The sequence below is a fragment of the Artemia franciscana genome, chromosome 2, assembly GCF_032884065.1.
Source record: "Artemia franciscana chromosome 2, ASM3288406v1, whole genome shotgun sequence".
Classification (NCBI taxonomy): Eukaryota; Metazoa; Arthropoda; class Branchiopoda; order Anostraca; family Artemiidae; genus Artemia; species Artemia franciscana.
In genome coordinates this window covers 25,953,816-25,978,744 of record NC_088864.1, presented here as the reverse complement: position 1 = coordinate 25,978,744, position 24,929 = coordinate 25,953,816, and the positions used below count along the sequence as shown (strand labels likewise).

General features: G+C 35.4%; 1 protein-coding gene across 1 annotated transcript in view; it reads left to right on the top strand.

Annotated features, from left to right (window-relative positions):
* The window catches only part of LOC136039342 (sodium-dependent transporter bedraggled-like), a 129,232-nt gene that overhangs the window by 83,354 nt on the left and 20,949 nt on the right, over window positions 1-24,929 (top strand). The window contains exons 12-16 of the mRNA XM_065722977.1: window positions 3,325-3,476; window positions 5,166-5,291; window positions 14,611-14,742; window positions 17,888-18,104; window positions 20,985-21,193. Coding sequence (XP_065579049.1) covers window positions 3,325-3,476; window positions 5,166-5,291; window positions 14,611-14,742; window positions 17,888-18,104; window positions 20,985-21,193 — 836 coding nt within the window. The remainder of the gene's footprint in view (window positions 1-3,324; window positions 3,477-5,165; window positions 5,292-14,610; window positions 14,743-17,887; window positions 18,105-20,984; window positions 21,194-24,929) is intronic.

The following is a 24,929-nucleotide window of genomic DNA, read 5'->3' as shown; positions in this document are numbered from 1 at the left end:
GCTATGTGGGAGGAGCTTTCCTTGGAGAAATATGTCATGGGGGAAGAAAAATTCAATGAAAAGGGCGCAGGGTTTTCAAAAATTACTATAAAAAAAAACAATGAAAAAATAAACATGGAAAAGTTTTTTCAATTGAAATTAAGGAGTAGCATTGAAACTTAAAACGAACAGAGATTATTACGCATATGAGGGGTTCTAAAAATACTTTAGCATAAAGAGCGAGGTATTTAGGAGGATATAAATACCTCGCTCTTTATGCTATAGTATTTTTAGTAATTTCAACTATTTATTCTACGGCCTTTCTGATTCAGGGGTCATTCTTAAAGAATCGGCACAAAACTTACGATTTAGTGTAAAGAGCGAGGTATTAACGAGGGTACAAACCCCCTCATATACATAATAAAAATTTAAGAATATAAAAGTTTGTTACGTAAGTTAATTCATAAGTTACGTATATTTTTACTAATAAAAAAATTCGTTAAAAATTAAAATTTATAGTTGCCTTTTTGTGTAACCGAAAAATTGCATGGCAACTAGGCCTCCTTCCCCATCCCTTATTTCTCAAAATCGTCTGATCAGAACTAAGAGAAAGCCATTTAGCCAAAAAAGGAATTAAAATGTAAATTTCATTTTAATAATTTATGTGTGGAGAGCCAAAATCAAACATGCATTAATTCAAAAACGTTCAGAAATTACATAAAAAAACTAGTTTTTCAAACTGAAAGTAAGGAGCGACATTAAAACTTAAAACGAACAGAAATTACTCCGTATATGAAATGGGTTGTCCCCTCCGCAATCCCTCGCTCTTTACGCTAAAGTTTGACTCTTTACCACAATTCTGCTTTTTAAAACAATTAAAAGCTTTAGCATAAAGAGCGAGGGATTGCGGATGGGACAACCCATTTCATATACGGAGTAATTTCTGTTCGTTTTAAGTTTTAATGTCGCTCCTTACTTTCAGTTAGAAAAACTAGTTTTTTTTTTATGTAATCTGATTACAGATATGAGCCTAGCATTGCAATGCTAGCGTGCAAAAAACAACAAAGAGAGATAAAACTCTACAAAAAGAAAACTTCAAACGAGACGACAGCCAGTAGAGAGGAAAGACTAAAACAACGCAGATATTTCGCCTGTATCCATACAAGGCGTCCTCAGCACAAGATAAAAAATTACAAAATTAAAAGAAAACTAATCTAAAAACAAATAAAACCACCACCAATAATAATAAATACAATTGTCGCTACTTATCCACGTAGGGAAAAGCAGCTATTTGAGTTACTTCAATGAGAATCAAAGAGCAACAGTTGCAAAGAGCAACAGTTGCTCTTTCTCGGGGAGCAACAGTTTCTCCCCCAACTCGCTGAAAGTTGGCAGGCATATCATGGACCGTACCAGATTAACTTAGAAATAGTCGCTTCCCCGATTCGACCATCTGGGGGGGAGGGGGGAGTGGAAGGACGGTTAATTCGGAAAAATTAGAAAAAATTAGGGATTTTTAACTTACGAACGGGTTATTGAATCTTAATGAAATTTATATTTAGAAGGACCTCATGTCTCAGAGCTCTTATTTTAATTCCCGACCGGATCCGGTGATACTGAAGGGAGTTGGAGGGGAGAACTGGAAATTTTGTGGAGAGTGGAGAGATTGGGATCAAACTTGGTGGGAAGAATAAGTACAAGTCCTAGATACTTGATTGACATAAGCGAACCGGATCTGCTCTCTTTGGGGGAGTTGGGGGGATTTCCAGTGCTTTAGCGAGTTTGGTGCTTCTTGACGCGCTAGGACGATAAAAATTGGTAGAATGGTCAGGGACCTGCACAAATTGAGTTGATAACAGTCGTTTCCCCGATTCGACCTTCCGGAGGAGGGTCTCAGCTGGTCCCCCCATTTTATCTTTGTAATAACTATCAGTGAACAAAGAACAGCAAAATCAATAACTCTAATACCGAGTCTAATTTTAGGTTCCGACTTCGTTAGAAATGCCATATGAGCTCTTGGCTCTTCCGACCTCGTCACAAGTGCCATATGAGCTCTTGGCTCTTGTTTTTTACTCCTGGCCATTTAGATATTTTTTGGGAAATGATCCCAAATTATTACACGTTAGTGACAACAAGTAATTAAGATTGCTATGTAAATATTTTAGAAGAACAAATCAGTTACATATTTCACAAACAGTTTTTTGACCCCCTGCCAAAATTGATTTTGAAGTGCTTCTGAGCTGTTTGATGACAACTCTGGCGTTGTTGCTCCAACATAGAAGTCCAAAATGTAATACTTTCAGTTACATTGTAGATATGACACCTTGATGAAATAAAAGTAATACAAGAATTCTTAACCTGTATGATCGAAGGGACAAAGTGATGCTCATGGGCCATCGTCCCCTAAAACTTTGCCCTTCCCCAAATAAACAGATATAGACATGCAGTACCCCTTTTTATTCACCATCATTCGGGGTTTACTTAGGGAACGTTCATGAGTGATCAAGCTCTAAACATTAATATAAAATTGTGAATGTCCAAAATCAGATCACACTAAGGTTCTGAATTACTAGTGCAGTGTCGGCTCCTTCATCAAACCACTAATCGCCCAGAGTGGGTGGCATTTACTGAAACCATATAGATCGTTTGACTTCTGTCTACCAAGTTAATTCTTCAATGCACTTAAAAGGAATCGATTTAGAAATAACACAATGTTTCTGGAGCTTAATGTCTTATTAAAACAGACTGCATAATTTATTTTGATATTCCTTTTAACCTTTAAGTTTGGTTATTTTGAGATACATTTTTTTCATTTTGATAATGCAGAAAATAATATTGTTACAGAATATTTTGGCTTTCAGTAAAGTGTAAAATCTAAGGACCATTTCGTAAAACCAAATAGCAACTGTCATTTGAAGGGTTTGAAGAGGGCCGTAATCACATGTTTGCGCTAATTTTGTTCTTTTTGGGTTCGAGTTCTTCCTTCACAATAATTTATGTTCCTTCTAAGTTTTGTTATCTTAGTTGCAGTTCGAATATTTAACATTTGAAAATAATTTTTAAAATTTAAAATCGGAAATACTGTATATCACTTCGTCTTCCATGGACAACATAAAAAAAACTCAAGTGTTTCTAAAGAATGTTTGGAAGATGTTGGGAGAGGTTTCTTATGACTAACAGAATAAGCTATGTCCAATGCCGATGGTTATAGGGAAGTGATACGTTACGCTTATATTAGTATACCATACATACTGTTTAAAGTTAATTCAGAAGGAATTGCTTTTTGTTTTTGCCCCTTTCAATTAGACCTATTGCCATCTGAACAAAAGATAATTTCATTTTCAGAAACGGGTGAAACATATAAAAGCCTCGAGCCAGTTTCGTCCATGTTTGGGCACCTTGAAAAGGAAAGAGCACCCCTCAAAAATTCTCTTGTTACTATGTACCTCCTTGGAGGAAGGATTCTGCAGCAACGGAAAGAAGTCAGTGGATATATGGTAAGTTCCCGGTCTTAATTTTATTTGCTATATTATATAAAGTAACTTGTTCAAAGTGGTCAATTTTAGTTCCACGTTTTATAAATCTTCAATCTGTTAATTTTTTTTTATTTCTCCACTATCGAACTTTGTTAGTTATGGACATATCACTGTGTATAACTGAATCGTAAAACTATTCACTTGAGTCTATGGTCTAGAGCAGTGGTTCCCAAACTTTTAACAGAACCCTAACCCTAAGACAGAACCATAAAAAGTCCTATCATGTCGTGCGGACCCCTTAAAGCTAAAACTTCAAAAAGAAAATTCTCTATGTGCTGAAGGTTGTTTAGATGTATAATAAAGAACCTAATCTTGATAATCAGATAATCGAAAGTAGATTAAAAAAATGGTTACCTGTTTAACGTTAAAGCTTCTTTACTATCTATATAGTTTTATAATAAATTTTACATGAAAACTGTCTCCTTTTATACATCTAAGGACTGATTAAGGATGAACACCTAAGGACTGATTTTGTCAGTTGTATTAAATTATCAGAGAGGTGCGATTGGAGTATTTTGTCTGACCGACCATCTGGCACTCTGTGTTTGATGTGGGACAAGTGTCTTTAGGATAGTTCGACGTAAAGGCTGCCAGCCAAGCTTGTTAGCTGTGATAAATGGACTTTTCGTCTTTTTAACTTTTATGTGCTAGGGCGTCCTTTGGATAATTTGCCATAGATCTGACCTACGCTCGCAAATATTCTGGGAATTTGCTGTAGGCCTTCTTTCGTTGATGTTTATGGTGTGTTTATTGCTAATGATCTGAATTTAAATCTGCTAAGAAATGAAGCCTTTAGTGCTGACGTTTTTCTTTCTTCCGTGGTCATGAACCCCGAATCCCTGATAGCTTGTTTGTCCTTACCAATAGCTTTACGAACTTAAGTAACTAATCCGCTACTAGGTCTTGGCTTAAATACTAGAATTCCTCAGAAGCCCTTCTTCCAACTGTCAGTTTAGCTGTACTTTTAGTTCTGGCTACTACCCTTTCTCACATGTTCTCAACATTGATTGAGTGGCTGTCACTAGGCTGTCAATAGGTTTGTTATCTTAGTTACAATTCGAATGTTTAACATGTGAAATAATTTTTAAATCTATATAGCTACTAGTGCTACATCCCCAAAAACTTCCACGGACTGATGCATTAACTCTGATGTACAATATTTGTGATTGTCTCTTGTTTCCAGTCAGGTGATTCATGATATATACAATGTTAAAGTGGCGTAGAATGATTTCTAGGGTTTTTCATAAAAAATACCTTGCTGTGTGATGGCTGCTGAGATGTGCGTAAATTTCAATAACTAGCGTTTCGTCAGCTTTATGTGGCCTCCTGTGTTTCACTGTGTGGAAGAGCCACGGTAGTTATTAACAAAATGGTTGCTGCTCTGCATGCTCCAATTATAAAATTTCAGTCCCGATTTGCCTGAAATGTACAATCCTTGTCAAAACTGAGAAATCCCTTTGTTTGTTCAGTTTATTCTTTTTTTGCTGCCATTTTTTTATAACATAGTACTTTGACTGAGTTGAATTGAATTCTGTTTTAGTTTTGAAGTATATGTCTGTTAATAGAATACTTGCTTTGAAGTAATCCGTTGCATGGACTTAAACGTGGCACATCAAATCTTATTAAGTTAGTCATTAAATTCTCTTATAGGTAATGAGACAAGAATTCGAGCTATTTCCTGCTGCAAGTGCTATGCAAGGGATTTCAAAAGAGGTTCCTACAATATGGCCAATCGCATATTATACATCACTGGCTATTTTCGGGATCGGCCAACACGTAAGTCCCTATTTTGGAATATTTAACGGCAGAGAGAAAAAGAGAAATTCCTTTCCTATAACTCCATAGTAAAAAGTACGTTTCAACTTCATTTGTTTACGCTTGTAACTTTTTCATAAAATAATCACATTATTTATTAAGAAAATGCAATTTCTGGAAAGACAAATAACATCGCCTTTTTAACCTCCTGAGACTTCAGTATGGAAACACTTTTGTAAAAAAAAAGCCATTGTTAACCGTAAGGTGCTTAAGAAAATTTTTGTCCCCTTTACGCTCCCCTGGAGGATATTTACTGGTGTGAACACTGGGCTGCTATCGACTTGATAGTATTGAATAAAAAAAAACATGTGTTAAAAGATTTGTCACATAAACCTTCGCTGCTAGTGAAATTTCTTAAAGCAATTGTTGTATTTTGTCAAACACAGAATAAATTTGCGCCGTGAGCACATTCATCTTGACTTTTACAACACTCTTGTCATTTGTACCGGATTGCATTTGTCAAGTTACAGAGTTCTAGTAAGTGCAGCACAGCTCTTGATTGTCATGGAAGGGTTGGTAGGTTTTTCAAGCTCAAGTCACGATCCGTAAGCTTCATCCAAGAGTTTTGCTTCGCTCTTATCTCGGCCTTGTGGCTCTGATCTTCCAGAATTGAGTAGAAATTCGGTAACATTGGAACGAAAGTTAATGAACTGCTTCATATTTCAATCAAATTTCATATTTCCCTTCAACTCATGCGTTCTCCAGTGCTACATCCACAAAATGATGAAACCGATGGTCTATTTTTTACTGCGCGTCTCAAAAAGTTAATAGCTAACCCTGCGGTCCAATAAGTCAACTTCAACGATGTAAGCGTTAGAGTTTACTGCGCGTCTGAAAAGCCAGAGAATACTCAATCACATTTGGCCGGCATGTTTAACCCCTGTGGTATATTATACTTTTTTATCGTTGCTACCCAAACAGTTTTTCATGATATTTCCAGTCGCATTTATTTTATTTCAGTGAGCATGGCCAGAAGCTTGACAAAAGTGAAGAATCTGTCAAAGTAGAGGTATATGTCTGCCGATAGGGTTTGAGACAAGTATAGTACAATGCCCGCAAACAAGCAATATGCTTGCAGATTGTCTCCTAAAATGATGGCTTTCTGGTAGATTTGGAAGTCAAGAATGAGTTCTGAGGAGGTGGCAAGTGCAAAATCATCAAGTCCAACTGTATTAAGAATGTTTGTCACGCATTGTTTCAGAATCTACATGCCTTGGAAAGGTGCCATTTGTTCATCAATGTAGTAATTCCTGTCGCGGGAGAATTGGACATAGATAATCGTAAGGCTTTCAAGGATTGATTGCGCCTTCCAAACGCGGCTATTGTTTTTAGGCAGTCTTTGATTTCTGAATCCGAAATAAACTTCAAATCAACCCGTGTTTTGATGTTTGTTTCGTATTTTTAATGCGTTTCTGGATTGTTCATGAGGAAAGACAAATTTATTTTCAAAAATATAGTTCTGAGCAATCAACAAAACGCTCTAAAAAACTGTGCGAAAAAAATATTTAGTACTTTGTCATGAAGGGATGATATTTTTACAAAATGCTCTATTTTTCGGCAATTAACCGCGTTCCAGTTCAGCTTTGTGGATTACACATTTTTGTGGATTTTTTTGTTGATTACACCCCAATTTCCTAACCATCATCAATAGTGACACAGGTTTCATGATAAATTCTTAAAACAAAACAAAAAAAATTTAAATAAAACTTTAATATTTTTCTCGATTAAAGCACTAATTTCGCTTCCATTATGTGCAATATTAAGATAGTGTAATACGAAGCGTAAGATAAGACAGATGAAATAAAACAGAAAAAATAAGGTAGATAAGACACATAAGATAATGCAAGGCGCAACGATAATATACGCAATGATAATACTGACTAGCGATTTGAAATGAGAGGCCCGCATTTGCTCTATTGCTAAACAGGCTAGTGCATCTCTGTCTCTCCTTAAGCTATTTGCTAAATTTTCATACCCGTCTTTACATATCTTTTATCCGTCCACTGCTTGTATATGCTTGCCCGGTGTAGTATTTTGGCCTTACGGTGGATTAGTCCGATAGGTTTGAAATTATCCAGAAGAGAGCCCTGATAATTATTTACGGTTAGGGCAAAGTAGTTTACATTCTCCTCCTCAAGGAATCCCGCCTTCCTACCTTGGCAGCCCGACGTGTAACTTTTTGCACTGATTTCGGGAATAATCTGCGTCGTGATCCACGTTTTCAGTGTATACTCTCAGCCCCTTATTGCCCTCCAAAGCCCCACTTACCCCGATCAAAAGCAAGAAAAAATCCCAGTTCTAAATTCCATTAATGCAAGAACTGAGCGTTACAGAAAGAGCTTTGTGCCAGCGTTCGTTGATATCATAAATAAATAAAAATAGTAATGATCATATTAATGTGTCATATGCATTGTTATTGTGTTAACTTGTTGTTTCATTTTTATTTGACAGACCAGTTGGGTTCATCGCTGTATGTTTTTATAATGTATTTATGTTTTTATATATATATATATATATATATATATATATATATATATATATATATATATATATATATATATATATATATATATATATATATATATATATATATACAATGAAAGCTAGTTGACAAAAAGCAACAACTTCATCAGTTTGATGTCGCGAGAGTTTGCTTATTAATAAAGTATCATTTATAGTGTAATTAAATTAAAAAAACAGTTTTTTTTACTGAAAGTAAGGGGCGAAATTTAAACTAAAAACGAACAGAAATTATTCCGTATATGAAAAGGGCTGTCCCCTCTTCAATGCCCCGCTCTTTACGCTAAAGTTTGACTCTTTCTCATAACTTTAGTATAAAGAGCGGGGTGTTGAGGAGGGGACAGCCCCTTTCATATACGGAATAATTCCTGTTCGTTTTAAATTATAATGTCGCTCCTTACTTTCAGTTAAAGAAAAAACTTGTTTTTTTTTTATTTAATTTCTCAAAACGTTTTGCATAATAATAAGTTTTAAATAAGTTTTAAGTTTTAATGTTGCTTCTTACTTTCAGTTAAAAAAAAATTGTTTTTTATTTAATTGCTGATCGTTTTTTTAAATAATGTCGAGAAATCCAGCTCCTCCTTCATGGAATATCCCCTTCCCCCACGAGAAATTCCTCCATGGAAAGATTCTCCCACGTAACTTAAATTAGCTGTATTTGCGGAACTAATTTCGTATGGGATAGTTATAAAACGGCCAAAGAGGTCGAAACTATCTTTGTGAAAATGAAAGTCACATGTTGAGCAATTCTCAAATGACTGAAATGAATGAAAGAGAAGATCTTTTAAAGATATACGTAATAATTTATGTTCGTTTTAAGTTTTAAAGTTATTTCTTTCTTTCAGTTGGAATTTTTGTCATATTAAATAAAAAAAAAACAATTTTTTTAGCTGAAAGTAAGGAGCGACATTAAAACTTAAAACGAACAGAAATTACTCCGTATATGAAATGAGTTGTCCCCTCCGCAATCCCTCGCTCTTTACGCTAAAGCTTTAAATTGTTTTAAAAAGTAGAATTGTGGCAGAGTCAAACTTTAGCGTAAAGAGCGAGGGATTGCGGAGGGGACAACTCATTTCATATACGGAGTAATTTCTGTTCGTTTTAAGTTTTAATGTCGCTCCTTACTTTCAGCTAAAAAAATTGGTTTTTTTTTATTTAATTTCTGAACGTTTTTGAATTAATGCATGTTTGGTTAAGGCTCTCCGCACATAAATTATTAAAATGAAATTTGTATATTAATTCTTTTTTTGGCTAAATGGCTTTCTCTTAGTTTTGATCTGACGATTTTAAGAAATAATGGGTGGAGAAGGAGGCCTAGTTGCCCTCCAATTTCTCGGTTACTTAAAAAGGCAACTAGAACTTTTAATTTTTAACGAACGTTTTTATTAGTAAAAAATATACGTAACTTAAGAATTAACTTACGTAACAAACTTTCATAAGCTTATATTTTTATTATGTATATGAGGGGGTTTGTACCCTCGTTAATACCTCGCTCTTTACACTAAATCGTAAGTTTTGTCCCAATTCTTTAAGAATGACCCCTGAATCAGAAAGGCCGTAGAATAAATAGTTGAAATTACTAAAAATACTTTAGCATAAAGAGCAAGGTATTTATCTCCTCCTAAATACCTCGCTCTTTATGCTAAAGTATTTTTAGAACCCCTCATATGCGTAATAATCTCTGTTCGTTTTAAGTTTCAATGCTACTTCTTCCTTTCATTTGAAAAAACGTTTTCATGTTTATTTTTCATTGTTTTCTTATAGTAATGCTAGAGAATCCTGCGCCCTTGTCATTGAATTTTTCTTCCCCCATGACAGATTCCTCCAAAGAAAGATCCTCCAACATAGCCCCCTCTCCTCAGCCCCACCCCCCCAAACAAAATAAAATCCCCCTGGAAACGTCTGTACACTTCCCAATAACCATTACTATATGTAAACAATGGTCAAAGTTTTTAACTTGCAGCCCCTCCCCCAGGGATTGTGGGGGAGTGATTCATCCCCAAAGACATAGTTATTATGGTTTTCGACTATGCTGAACAAAATGGCTATCTCAAAATTTTGATCCGTTGATTTTGGGAAAAAAATGAGCGTGGGAGGGGGCCTAGATGCCCTCCAATTTTTTTGGTCACTTAAAAAGGGCACTAGAACTTTTCATTTCCGTTAGAATGAGCCCTCTTGCGACATTATAGGACCACTTGGTCGATACGATGACCCCTGGGGAAAAGAAAAAAAAAAAAACAAAAAAAAAAACAAACAAATAAACACGCACCCGTGATTTGTCTTCTGGCAAAAAATACAAAATTCCACATTTTTGTAGATAGGAGCTTGAAACTTCTACAGTATGGTTCTCTGATACGCTGAATCTGATGGTGTCATTTTTGTTAAGATCCTACGACTTTTAGGGGGTGTTTCCCCCTATTTTCCTAAATAAGGCAAATTTTCTCAGGCTCGTAACTTTTGATCAGTAAGACTAAACTTGATGATACTTATATATTTAAAATCAGCATTAAAATGCGATTCTTTTGATGTAGCTATTGATATCAAAATTCAATTTTTTAGAGTTTTGGTTACTATTGAGCCGGGTCGCTCCTTACTACAGTTCGTTACCACGAACTGTTTGAAACATCCACAAGAAGAAGACATACAATATCTTTGGTTTATTATCACATGAAAATCATAATTATGAAATTGTATAAGATAAAATTATATGGTAAGACTGGCTAAAAAACAACACCAACAAATTATTGCTTATGCCGGCCATTATTTAACAAAATTCGAACTTTAGCGTAAAGAGCGAGGTATTGACGAGGAGGCGAACATCCTCATATACATGATATAGGAGACCCCCCCCCCTCGGCAATACCTCGCTCTTCGTGCTAAAGTTCGAATTATGTTCCAATTCTTTAAGAACGGCCCCCTGAATCACAAAGGTCTTTTAATTAGAATAATTAGCTCTTTTGAAATTACTAAAAATACTTTAACGTAAAGAGCGAGGTATTGACGAGGAGACGAACCCCCTCATATATGTAATATTATCTGTTCCTTTTCAATTTTAATGTTGCTTCTTACTTTCAGTCAAAAAAACTTGTTTTTTATTTAATTGTTGATCGTTTTTTAAATAATGCCGGGAAATCCAGCCCCCTCCATGGAAAATCCCCTTCCCCCATGAGAAATCTCTTCATGGAAACATTTCCCACGTAGCTTAAATTAGCTATATTTGCGGAACTAATTTTGCAAGGCATAGTAACAGAACGGCCGAAGAGGTCGAAACTATTTTTATGAAAATGAAAGTCACAAGTTGAGCAATTCTCAAATGACTGAAATGAATGAAAGAAAAGATATTTAAAAGGTATACGTAATAATTTATGTTTGTTTTAAGTTTTAAAGCTATTCCTTACTTTCAGCTGGAAAAAAAAACTTTATTTTTTAATAACAACCACAAAATGAGTTTATTATCACATAAAAATCATAATTATGAAGTTGCTTAAGATAAAAATTAAATGCTAAGATTGGCTAGAAAACAACACAAACAAATTATTGCTTATGTCGGCCATTATTTAACAATATTCGAACTTTAGCATAAAGAGCGAGGTATTGACGAGGGGGCGAACTTCCTCATATACATAATATGAGGGGAGTTTGCACCCTTGTCAATACATCGCTCTTTACGCTAAAGTTCGAATTGTGTTCCTATTCTTCAAGAATGGCCTCTGATTTACTAAGGCTGTTTACTTAGAATAATTAGCTCCTTTGAAATTACTAAAAATACTTTAGCGTAAAGAGCGAGGTATTGACGAGGAGGAGAACCACCTCATATACGTAATAGCTTCTGTTCGTTTTTAAGTTTTAATGCTACTCCTTACTTTCAGTTGGAAAAACTTGTTTTTTATTTAATTTCTGTTTTTTTTAAATAATACCAGAATATTATTTTGAAAGCCACTTTTCAAATAGAAATTAACTTTTAATTAAAATATTATCTAGAAATGATTTTACATAGATTTTACAATTGTAATTAACCGTCCAATCATAACAACATTTAACTGACGACATTAATAATTTAAACGAAAATCTATTACACTCTAAGGCCAATCAGTTTTAGCTTTTTCGATCAGTCGATTGGAACCCACTGTCTGCGGTCATGAACTTAGAGGTTTTCGAATCTAAGCTAGAGTCATGTGAACAAAGTATCTGCCAAAAAAAACTATCCATGTAAAGTCAAGAGTCTTTAAGATAACACCTTTTTTTCTTAAGACTTATTTCTAACAATTTTTTTTTGCTTTTTTACATTTCCTTTTTTCTTCACCAAATTTATACTTTTTTGAGTTAACAGAATATTCACAAAAGGTCACAGAACCTTTCTGGGAAATATGTAAATCGCATTTCTGGCCCAAAGAACGCGTTAAGACACTCGAAACATGGTTAGGAGGCATATCCTTTTTATTCTTTAGGGGAGTGTTCAGAGAGAGGACGCTAAGTCTCGGGAGGCTTAAAACCTCGTTGGCTCTGCTGTGTGAAATTTGAAGCAACAGGTCAGTATTAAGAATGCAAAGTTCAAGACTGTGTGATTGGTTCTGATCTATGAAGTTTTAGGCCGATAAAAACAAAACCAAAAGTTTCTGAGTTTCAAGATTTTTTTTTAGTAGGTCTCCAATTTCTCTATATCTATCTATATATATAAAAACGAGTTGTCTGTGTGTGTGTGTCGAGTGACGTCATGTTTGTGTGTCGACTGACGTCATGTTTGTCGACTGACGAAATTACAGACCGGGACATCGGGACACAAATGACGACCGGGACATAGGGAATATAAATGACGACCGAAACACTCAAAGAGAAAGCGACCGGGACACAAAGAATGTTCGATTAGCAATCACCATCAACAAAGCACCGGGACACAAATGACGACCGGGACACAGGGAATATAAATGACGACCAGGACACTCAAAGAGAAATTACAGACCGGGACACCGGAACACAAATGACGACCGGGACAAAAATGACGACCGGGACACAGGGAATATAAATGACGACCGCGACACTCAAAGAGAAATTATAGACTGGGACACCGGGACACAAATGACGACCGGGACACAGGGAAAAAACAACAACGGGGACGCCGGGGGGCACAGGGGGATATATAAATGACGACGGGGACACAGGGAATGTTCGATTAGCAATCACCATCAACAAAGCTCAAGGGCAATCATTAGAATAATGAGTTATAGATCTGAATACAGATTGTTTTTCCCATGGACAATTATATGTTGCATGTTCAAGAGTCGGTAAACCTGACAATCTATTTATATGCACAGACAATGGGACAGCCAAGAATGTTGTATATTCGTAAGTTTTACGTAGTTAAAAATATATATATATATATCTATCTATATTCACAGGTGGGACACAGGGACACAACTACAATGGCGCGTAACTAATATGGCGCGTAATGACTTACGCGCGCGGGGGGGCTTGGGGGGGGCGAAGTGCCCCCACCAACTAGGTGTTGGGGTGGCGCGAAGCGCCACCCCAACAGCTAGTATCACTATAGCTGTGACTCATAGTTTATACTGAAATAGGTTCCTTTCCTATTTCTGATGTCTTATTATTTAAATCTATATTTTATCTTATTAGATGGTATATGCATTTTTTAAGTTGTCGAGCATATCGCAAAATAAGGATATTTTCCTTCTTGGAACGGGAGAAATAGTCGAAAGGTTTTCCGAATTATCTTTTCTTCCAGTCATTGCCAGTCTGTTTTCTGCTGTACGAAAATGCTAGGTTTTGTAATTCTAATTATATCTGTACTAGGTTTTGGCTGTTGAGAAACAGGAAAATCTCATTTAATCCCTGTAGATACAAGATCGTACCTCCTGAAAATACAGCAGGTGGAAAATTTCTGACAGTATCGTTGGACTCACCATGTCAAGATTGTGGGAGTTTAGCGTTAACAAAAAATCGACTTTTGTATGAGTACTAGGGTTTTTGGCTGAAGATAGCTGGAGTGGGATACGCCTTATCATGGTTACTACTAATACTTTTGTTTGTAGACCCTGTGGCAATACATGGCTTTGTAAGTGATATCCACTTGCTTATGTGTTTATTGAATCTTGGAAGCCCAATTTAAATTGTTTTGCTTTACGGAAGAACAGTTTTTGTCTGAAATCTGGATCAGTAGATGACGATTAATTATTAAAAAGCACGTAAGATATTGAACATGTTGGAACTGTCGAAAATATATATACCAGAGAAAAAGAATCACAATTAAATAAAAGAGAGCCCTAGCTTCTCTTTAAAAAAGACTTAAATTTAATTCTTTATTATTTTTTTGTAGAATTACTGTAGGTGGCTCATTTTATTTTTAACCATAAATAAATAAAATTAAAAAAAAAACAATATTGGAATTTGGAATTGCACTCGGAGTAAACAGCGTAAGAAACTACTATTGTGAAAATTTTAAACTTTTAACTTGGCTTTTCGTTTAAACGAATGATCTAATGAAACATACGTAAGAAGAGTGATAAGAGAAAGGAAAATTTTATATTTCCATAATGATTCTTTTTGTACACCTTTACAATTTGTATGGAAAAAAATTGAGATCTTAACAACAGAATAAAATCGGAGCTGTTAGATTTGACCGTTACATTTTAGTTCTAAACCAGAAACAACTTGATATCAGTTTTTTCCTGTTTTTCGTATTTTTGCGTATTTGAAAAACAGAAATAGTTTCTTTTTGTTAGTATTTCTGGTATTTCATTTTTAGGCAATTGTGTGGCAAAGCATAATTTCCGCTTTAATCTCTATCAACAGGAAGAAGCTAGTTGACTGGGAAACACCAATTGCTTTGGGTCTTTCAATTCTTGGTTTTTTAGGGAGTCTTGTATTTGCTACCAGTGTAAGTACAAACCTTTATTTAGTAAAGCTGCTTGCTTGTTTGTTTTTTCTTTCGTTCCGTTGTTTATTTTTCATTAAACCTTGTTAACAAACAAACAAAGCCTATATTTTTTCGAAAACCTTCAAGAAATTGAGAACTTCGGTTTATTCTTGGATAGTAATTGAATGAAGTAACGGAAGAATAGCAATACATCTTAATGGTATGCACCATCCTTTAAACAATCTTTTTCTTTTTTTGCTAGATTTATTTCGAAAAATTTATAGTGAGTTTACAAGTACCTTTTTAATAAATATTTTGCTTCTCATATTCAATTTAAAATTAACTTCTTCTTTGATGCGATAATTTTGGAGATTTGTTTCCTTTTTTCAATGAAAATAAAAAAGACCAATAATAAAAACGAATTTTAAATTACTCTGTTTAACCCAAATAAGTCGGATTGGGGAGGACAGACGGTGGCACTAATTTTTAAAAGTGATTTTCATAACATTTTATACTTTTTGTGCTATTTACCTAACATACATTAACAAAAATCAGAATAATGTCGGCTATTTTTATATCCTTCAGGTTTTTAACTAACTTCTCGTTACATTGTCACTGTATCTCAAAATGCCAGACATCAGAAAAGTTTATTGTGTTAGTTAATACCCCTTTGGAGTGCTAATTTACAATATATATATATATATATATATATATATATATATATATATATATATATATATATATATATATATATATATATATATATATATATATATATATATATATGTTTAGCGCTTTGGTTTAGCTATCACCTAATTCGATGGGATTAAATGGTTGATTTAGATGGGATTAAATGGACTGATTGAAATCTCTTTCTGTCTAGTCGCTTTTTTTGGATTTAGCGGCTCAACCTATTCTACAGAGGTTTGGCATTTCTCACCTCTGCTGTCAAGTACTCCCAGAAGAAATTTATGGGATTATTACCCTTGTTTCAGCGGGTAGAAATTTTCAAGAGGATATCACATATCCCAGTCGAGTGAAGGTTGAAATTGACCTCATGACCAGGTTGCAACCTTATTCCCTGATGCGTACATCAAGGGTTCAGATCGAATCTCTTACGGAGGCTGACAATAATCTCTGCCACCCAACTGGCATGAATTAGCTAATTGTAGCTCTTAAATTAACTAATTATGGCTTGATTTCTATGATTTCAGGTTTTGCATAGTAAGAAAACAAAACGAATAAAAACAAAAGAAAAACAACGCTAACGTTTCAAGTTTGCAAATGTTGTCGATTAGACTTGAGTGCGTCTGGATTTGGTAAATTAAAATTTTAGTAATATTTTAAAACCCAGTTTACAAAATATATAACAATTACATTGTTAAATACATATTTAGGTCTTTTGATAAAAAATATAACTAGAATTTTCCTCTGTTACTTCAATAGTTACCAGAAAGACTGTTCAAAATAAATATTTCTATTCATACAAACCTTGACATTAGGTATTACAAGTTATGTTATTCCAATAAGTATAGTAATTTTTTTCTAATAAATGGTAAAGACTCATATTAAGCTTAGAATTTTCGTTTATTGAATCTTCTATCATCTTGACTGCTTAACCTGTGGAATTCTCGGTTGATACTTCTACAAATTTCGGCAATCCTATGTACATCCTACCTATCTTGATTCCATGCGTCTATCTTCTTTAAGCCTCAGCGGAGTCGCTCACCGGTCATAAGAAAAATTTTCCGGGAAGCTATCAAGGTGACTATGTAAAAAAAAAAAAATTAAAAATTGACTTAATGCTCATGTTGCTAACAAGATTTGTGTACATCTCCAAGAGTAGCTCGAGAGTTTTACTCGCGCAGTTTCAAGAGAAAATCTTACAACGTTTTTGAATGCCAACGAAGTATTCTTATGAGTTTCTGTAATTGCTTCGAAAAAATATTCATCTTTAAGGAATTTCTGATTGTTGGCCCCCTTTGAACTTTTATCTTTTAAATTTACAGGCTAGAAAACCCCAAAATGATATAGTTTGTGTAGTTTATACCAATTGACGAATATCTAACAATTATCATCCGATCCATTTATATGTGCAGGAATGGAATGACATATTTTCTGCCTAAAAGTGGCAGATGTAGAATTGTCGGCCCCCAGGACTTAAAATCAAATTTTGGCAGTAATTGGACCACACACATCTTCTCACAAGTTCAGTTGTCTCATAAAAAAAAGAAATGAAAACGAACACAGGAATACGTGTTATATCCGCATTACTACTCAGGGATAAGACGTACGACATACTATTTTAAGGTCAACACGGCTGATCCGTTTGTTCATTTAACTAGGCAAGAGATCAACTATTCTTTATATCAGTATACACAGGAACAACTCGCGTTACCACCCAGGGAGGAAGCAGACCATTTTGAGCTCTGCACAGCTGATTCAGTGGTGCATTCGATAATTTAGCAAATCAATTATTCAATTTGGGAAAAGACACACTTTAAGCTCCATTTTGAGCTATCGATGGATAATCCCCATTTAGTTGCATAGTCTGAAATTATCACCTAATTAAAAGGATAACTAACTATTGTATCAAGTACGATTGTAGGAATGCAATTTATGACTTGAAAGCAATTTCGTGTTTTTCAAGCATGCTTTTCTTGTGTAGTCTTGGTAACAATAGATGTGACATTTTTTTTGGGGGGGGGATCCTATATCACCGAATTCATGCTGCTCTAACTACTTACAAAAGGAGTCCTTCGACACCAAACCTGTGTAGGTGTCGTTTTGATACTTAATGGGCTTTATTTATATTTCTAATGAATTATTTAAAAACTGGCACTAACATTTCAGCTGAAAGAGGTAATGGGCGTATGAATGATGGTAAACTAGGATACTCTATTTTAAATTTGTTTTTCTTGGTGTATCCTGTCGCATTCATAATAAAAAACACTTTCTCTGGGTGCTCGCAAAACCATACATATAGCAATGTGCAATATGTCACGTCTTGACTAGTTCTTTACTGAAGGCTAAAATTATAATGAATTAAGTTTTCGCTTCCTTATTTGGAAGCTAGTTACTAAGCTTAATTATTCTGAGCCCCCAAGTAGCGCATATCTATATTTGTTTCATCAAATAAAGGCTGACGAACCAATTCTAATTTTAGGGTGGCATTGCTGCTGTTCATTTCATGGATGTTTTATTTGGTTCAGGATGGATCAACATGATTTTGGTGGTGACACTGCTATTTGCAATTTTGGTAGTGCGTGGAACACCTTACAGTGGTGATTCTATTGTAGCTGTGCTTGGGGAAAACAAGGGATGGAAAGAGCATTTCGTCAATCCTTTACTCGTTCTTGTGTGGAGTGTTTTTCTACCAATTGGTAATATTTTACTCTGGTGTCTTGAATTGATTGACTACTTTGAGAATTATAGCATTTTAAATGTCCTTTATAGCAAATCCGGTCAAATAAGTTGTAAATATATTACCTTTGGAAAACTAATGCGAAAAATGTCGCATTATCATCACATGAAGTTCATCTCGCTGGGGAGAATATCTCCGGGTGCCATTATAGGCTAATTTGTTTTATATTGCTCGGCTTCTGCATTTACTTATTTTACATTGTTAGTAATCTATCTTGTCATAGGAAAATACTAGCAACAGTAAAAATGTACAATTTTAAATGCCTCCTTAGTAGCCAACTAAATTCAATAAGACGTATATATTCCTTTGATTTTGCCCATTTCTTGGGATTAACTAAAAAAAAAAGAAATCTTTCCGAAAAGTAAATAGTTTTTCTAAAAAAAAAAGTACAGACCATATTAAACTTTTATAGCTTACCTTATATTAAACTTATATAGCTAAACTTATTATAAGCAAAAGTAAATTCCTGTAATAATTCAAGTTCAAAACAAAAAGAAATTACTATTAAAGATTAAAATTGTATTTCTGTTCAAAATTTTGATCGGACGCATTTGGGGAAAAGAGGGCCTGGGGGGCTAGTTGTCCTCCGATCACTTTTGTTTCTTAAAAAGAGAGTTTCTTTGTTTCTTAATCAAATAAGCCTCCTCCAAAGTTTTTGCGACCACCCCTTCCATAAAAACCTTATCTACCCCTGGGTTATAACTTTCAACCCTTGCCCCCGGGGTCTGGGGGTTTTTGTCAACCCTAGAGACACTGGTATATGATCGGGAAAAGAGGTTTTTACAAATAAAACTAAAAAATCTGGTCTTTCTTTAATAGAAAATGGATAGTCTTATTATTATTCACTGTACTGTTAATTTTATTTACAATTTCGTCGATCTTTTGACTCTTAACATCACTTTTGATCTGACATCACTTTTGATCACTTTTTCTTAAGATCACTTTTGACTTTTAAAAAGGGTACTAGAACTTTCAATTTCCTGGCAAATGAGACTCCTATGGGAAATGAGGCATTATGAGACTTCATAAAAAGTTTATACCCCCAGGTGGCATAATTTACAACCCTTGCTCCTGGGCTCTGGGGGATTCTGTCAACCCTTGAGGCACTGTTATATGATATTTGGAATATATCGAACACAATGGCTATCTCAAAATTTCAGTCGCATGCGTTTTGGGAAAAAGCAGGGGCGTAATCTCGTCAAAATCCTCAAGGGGGGGGGGCAAGTTAGAGCCAGTTTTCCCAAATCAAGTGAAAATGATTGTTAAAACTAAAAAATGAGTTATATATTACCATAAAGGCAAAGATAAACTAAAGAAAACTGACTTGTCTCTTTGGATACTTGAATTACACTTTTTGCAGAAACTGAATTTCAGCCGGGCGGAGCAAACTGAGGTCTGGGGGACTTCGGTGTGAGCTTTCTTCAAAGTTTATACGACCCCTCCTTCCATAAAAACCTTATGTGCCCCTGAGCTATGGCTTGTTACCCTTATTCCCGGGTTTTGGGGGGTTATCTCAACCCTGGAGGCATTGTTGTATGATCTTTGGACAATTTTGAACAAAATGGCTGTCTCGATGAATTTGAGGAAAAGAGGGCGTGCTGGAGATTTATATGCCCTCTCATCCCTTTTTACTCTTAAAAAGGGAACTAGGACTTTCAATTTCCAATCAAATGAGCCTCCCTCAAAGTTTATACAGTAACCGCTTCCATAGAAACCCATATGCCTCCAGGTTGTAACTTGCAGCCTTTGCCCCGGGTTCTGGGGAGCTGTGCCAACCTCGGAGGCATTGTTGTATGATATTTTGACTATTTTGGAGAAAAGGCTGTCTCAAAATTTCCATTGGAAACATTTGGGGAAAAAGGTAATAGGGGGATAGATAACGTCCGATCACTTTAAACTCTTAAAAAGGGAACTAGAACTTTCAATTTCCAATCAAGTGAGTCTCATCCAAGGTTTATACGCCCATCTCTTCTATAAAAATGTTGTAAGACCCTGGGACGTAACTTACCACCTTAGCCACCGGGCTCTAGGGGATTGTGTCAACCCTGGATGTATTGTTATATTATCTTTGGATTATTTTGAACAAAAATGGCTATCTCAAAATTTCGATCGGTTGCGTTCGGGTAAAAGAAGTCATTGAGGCTCGTTGCCTTCCGATCACTTTTTATTCTTTAAATGGGAACTAGCACTTTCAATTTTGAATCAAATATGCCTCCTCAAAAGTTTATACAACCACCTTTTCCATACGATGTATAATAGATAAATAATAGAACAAAGCAGCCCTATGGCCTTTGCTACAGGGAACGCCATAGCGTTGCCTCTGAAAAAGAATTACAAGGAAATATGTTCTAAACGAGGGTCTAACATTGATTTGTTTGCGCAAGACTGTATCCTTTCTTCAACGTACCTTAGGACTTAGTTTTATCGCTGTCCTGGCATATGAAATTAAGGGCTACAAAGTTGTACATTTTTCTGTTTATTCAAGGACTTGATTTACATCTTGAAAGCTTTTAGAGTAAGTTTCTTTGTGTAGTACATAGGAGTGAATATCTGATTATTTAAATAGAGCAGTTAGTTTTTACTTGACCAATAAAAGATTATGTAAGTACAGTATTATTGCATTTTTTTTTGTAGAAAAATATCATAGAAATAAACGAGTTCATCCATTCAATTTTCTAACGTTGGAATTTAAATTTTAAATTGTTGATGTCAGTATGTCTCTGAGAGAGAAAGTGGGGGGAAGAGATATTTTCTTATGGAAGTTTGTTTCCACCTAAAGTCTTCTTTACGTATGTTTCGGCTCTCCATCTTTTATATCAATTTAATTTATTTTTTACAGGCCTTGTTGTTTTAACAATTACAACCTTTAGAAATTCAAGCAGAGAATTGTGGATTTGGAGACAAGAAACTCATTTGCAACTATGGTCTTTGAGGATTAAACAATTTGGATGTTTTTTCCAGCTCATTCCCATACTGATTGTACCTATAGATGCTATTGTAGTTGCTTGGAAGACTCTCTCATCTTCAGAAACGAATGACACTCTCGAAGTAAGTGTCTGTTATTCTTTCATGATAGTGTTGTCGATTCTCATTTCTTTTTCAAATTCTTTAAACTTAAATTTCTCATCTTAAAATTCTTCAAATTAGATTTAAATTTCAAAATAAATTTGTTGCTTCTGTTCCCAATATTTTTCTTGTATTGTCTGCTTTAAGTATTTTAGGGATTAATTTAAAAAGCTTTTTCCTCAAAACAAGGTTTTCTAGAAAAGTAAAGAGCTCCGTTAAGCCAAAAATGAGTAGAAATAGAGTTAAATAATATTCCAAGCGTAAAACTACCACACATCACTATCAGTTAGTAAATGAAACTCAAAACGACAGAAATTACAATAAACAGCCGAGTCAAACTAAAAAACGAGCAAAAATTAACATGAGTAGGGCTGATAACCCCATGCCTTCTCAAGACCAGGACATAATCTGCGCTTTACTGAAGGGTTGCTTACCCTCTAGTATCTTTTTACTCTTAACAAGGGCACCAGAACTTTTAATTTTGAATCGAATTAGCTTCTGTAAAAGTTTCAGGTTTGTATGCTCTTTGAAAACCTGCTTGCACGGAGTTTTTTTGTTTAATTGAAACTCCTCCTAAATGTTCCCTAAAAGTTTCACCTTAATAGCCTTAGCGTCATGAATTACAGTAACTGCAGTGGAAATATTAAAATTATACGCATAGTGCGTTCTGGCTAGTTCAAAATCCCCCGCAACTTACCCTTAAAGGTCTAACTTAATAATATAAGTTGTTCTACAGATATTGCTTTGTCACCTTTTTGAAAGCCCACATGTTCATAGTTTATTTTGATTTAGTTCAACATCACCTAAATATTCCTTGGAAACTTCACCTTAATATCCTTAGCTTGCGCAATAAATAGCTGTAGCAGTATTGGTAGCAGTATGCGCATATCACCTTTGGTTTCTTCAACATCCCCTTCAGCACACTTTGAAAGATTCAGCTTAATACCATCAACCGTACTTGAAGGATTTCGGATGCATCCGCTTGACAACCTGGGTGGGCAAAGTGTGCTTTGAATTAGCGCAAATAACCACAATACCACTACAATTGTTTTTTGTTCCATACGGTTTCTATATATGCCAGATTTTTTGCCTTAATACCCTTGTTTTAATGGCAGTGGTAGTAGTATCAAACAGTTCGTGGTAACGAACTGTAGTAAGGAGCGATCCGGCTCAATAGTAACCAAAACTCTAAAAAAATGAATTTTGATATTTAGGAAAATAGGGGGAAACACCCCCTAAAAGTCGTAGGATCTTAACGAAAATGACACCATCAGATTCAGCGTATCAGAGAACCCTACTGTAGAAGTTTCAAGCTCCTATCTACAAAAATGTGGAATTTTGCATTTTTTGCCAGAAGACAAATCACGGGTGCGTGTTTATTTGTTTGTTTGTTTTTTTTCCCAGGGGTCATCGTATCGACCAAGTGGTCCTAGAATGTTGCAAGAGGGCTCATTCTAACGGAAATGAAAAGTTCTAGTGCCCTTTTTAAGTGACCAAAAAAAATTGGAGGGCATCTAGGCCCCCTCCCACGCTCATTTTTTCTCCAAAATCAACAAATCAAAATTTTGAGATAGCCATTTTGTTCAGCATAGGCGAAAACAATAATAACTATGTCTTTGGGGATGACTTACTCCCCCACAGTCCCTGGGGGAGGGGCTGCAAGTTACAAACTTCGACCAGTGTTTACATATAATAATGGTTATTGGGAAGTGTACAGACGTTTTCAGGGGGATTTTTTTGGTTTTGGGGGTAGGGTTGAGGGGAGGGGGCTATGTGGGAGGATCTTTCCTTGGAGAAATATGTCATGGAGGAAGAAAAATTCAATGAAAAGGGCGCAGGGCGCAGGACGATTCTGGTCACGTTAGAAAAAAACGTCAAATTCAGAGCTTAATATACAATGCTGGGTGTTCGGACCCTCTCTATTATGGAGTATATTATGGAGTATATTTGAAAATAACGCAACTATACGAGCGATAAAACATATATACCACAACCATAACTCAACTAACGAAAGAATTGCTAAGAGATAACACAACTATAAAGCGAAAACAGGTGAAAACTAATGGGAAAATAAACGAACTAAGAGGTGGAAGGGGCCCAGAGAAAATATATAACCCTTTTCCAGTTTTGAGCCTAACTTCCGCAAAGGAGTAATAATGTCAGAAGCCCCGAAATACCGAATTATTTTCTTTTTCCTATAAGACCGGGGTAGATGAAACAGAAACTTGAAATAGCGGAAATATAATATACACAATTCAGCCAGATCTTGTCTTTTTTTCAGGATAGGTGAAATACCAGATAGGAAAAGTATTGAATGGTCGCAAAAACTAGTGTATAGCAATGCAAGCGCTTTTCGATAATAATAACCACGATTAGCTACTATTTTACCATAACCCGCTTTTAGTTTTCTTTAATATGCCGTACAATATTGATCCTAAAAGCTAGTAGATTCCAATAAATATGAATGCTTGACCACCGCAGAGACACAATGGATGGAGAAGTTAGAACGCGGATTTCAAATGGGCATAGACTTTGCATTAAAGACTAGTCACTCACACTTATCAATATTCAATGACAGACCAACAGTTTTGAAATGTTTTGAAATAGATGATACGGAATTCGAGAGGCTAGATCTAGAACGGCTAGATCTAGAAGTATATCATCCGCATATGCAATACAAAGACATTTACCAAATTACAAAAAAGAAAGGGCATAATTTTGTATAACACACTGCGATACAAATACTGAAAAGATACGGTGAAAGAACACCACCTTGAAGCACTTCCAAGCGGGTTGGAATATTCCCATAACAATTAGAGTGAAACTTAACCGAATATGGGAATCAAACAGTTCGTGGTAACGAACTGTAGTAAGGAGACCCGGCTCAATAGTAAACGACACTCTAAAAAACGGAATTTCGATGCTAAAAGAAATATCAAAAGAATCGGATTTTTATGCTGATTTTAAATATATACGTTTCATCAAATTTAGTCTTTGTCATAAAAAGTTACTGAAAAAGAGCCTGAGAAAATTTGCCTTATTTTGGAAAATAGGGGGTAACACCCCCTAAAAGTCACAAGATCTTAACGAAAATCGCACCATCGCATTCAGAGTATCAGAGAACCCTATAGAAAAAATTTCAAGGTCCAATCTACAAAAATGTGGAATTTCGTTTTTTTTGGCCAGAAGACAAATCACGGGTGTGTTTATTTGTTTTTTGTTTTTTTTTTGTTTTTCCCAGGGGTCATCGTATCGACCAAGTGGTCCTACAGTGTTGCAAGAGGGCTCATTCTAACGGAAATAAAAAGTTCTAGTTCCCTTTTTAAGTGACCAAAAAAATTGAAGGGCACCTAGGCCCCCTCCCACGCTCGTTTTTTTCCCAAAGTCAACGGATCAAAATTTTGAGATAGCCGTTTTGTTCCGCATAGTCGAAAACCACAATAACTATGTCTTTGGGGATGACTTACCCCCCACAGTCCCTGGGGGAGGGGCTGCAAGTTACAAACTTTGACCAATGTTTACACATAGTAATAGTTACTGGGAAGTGTACCGACGTTATCAAGGGGATTTTTTTGGTTTGGGTGTGGGGTTCAGGGGAGGGGGCTATATGGGAGGATCTTTCCTTGGAGGAATATTTCATGGGGGAAGAAAAATTCAATGAAAAGGGCGCAGGACTTTCTAGCATTACTATAAAAAAAACAATGAAAATATAAACATG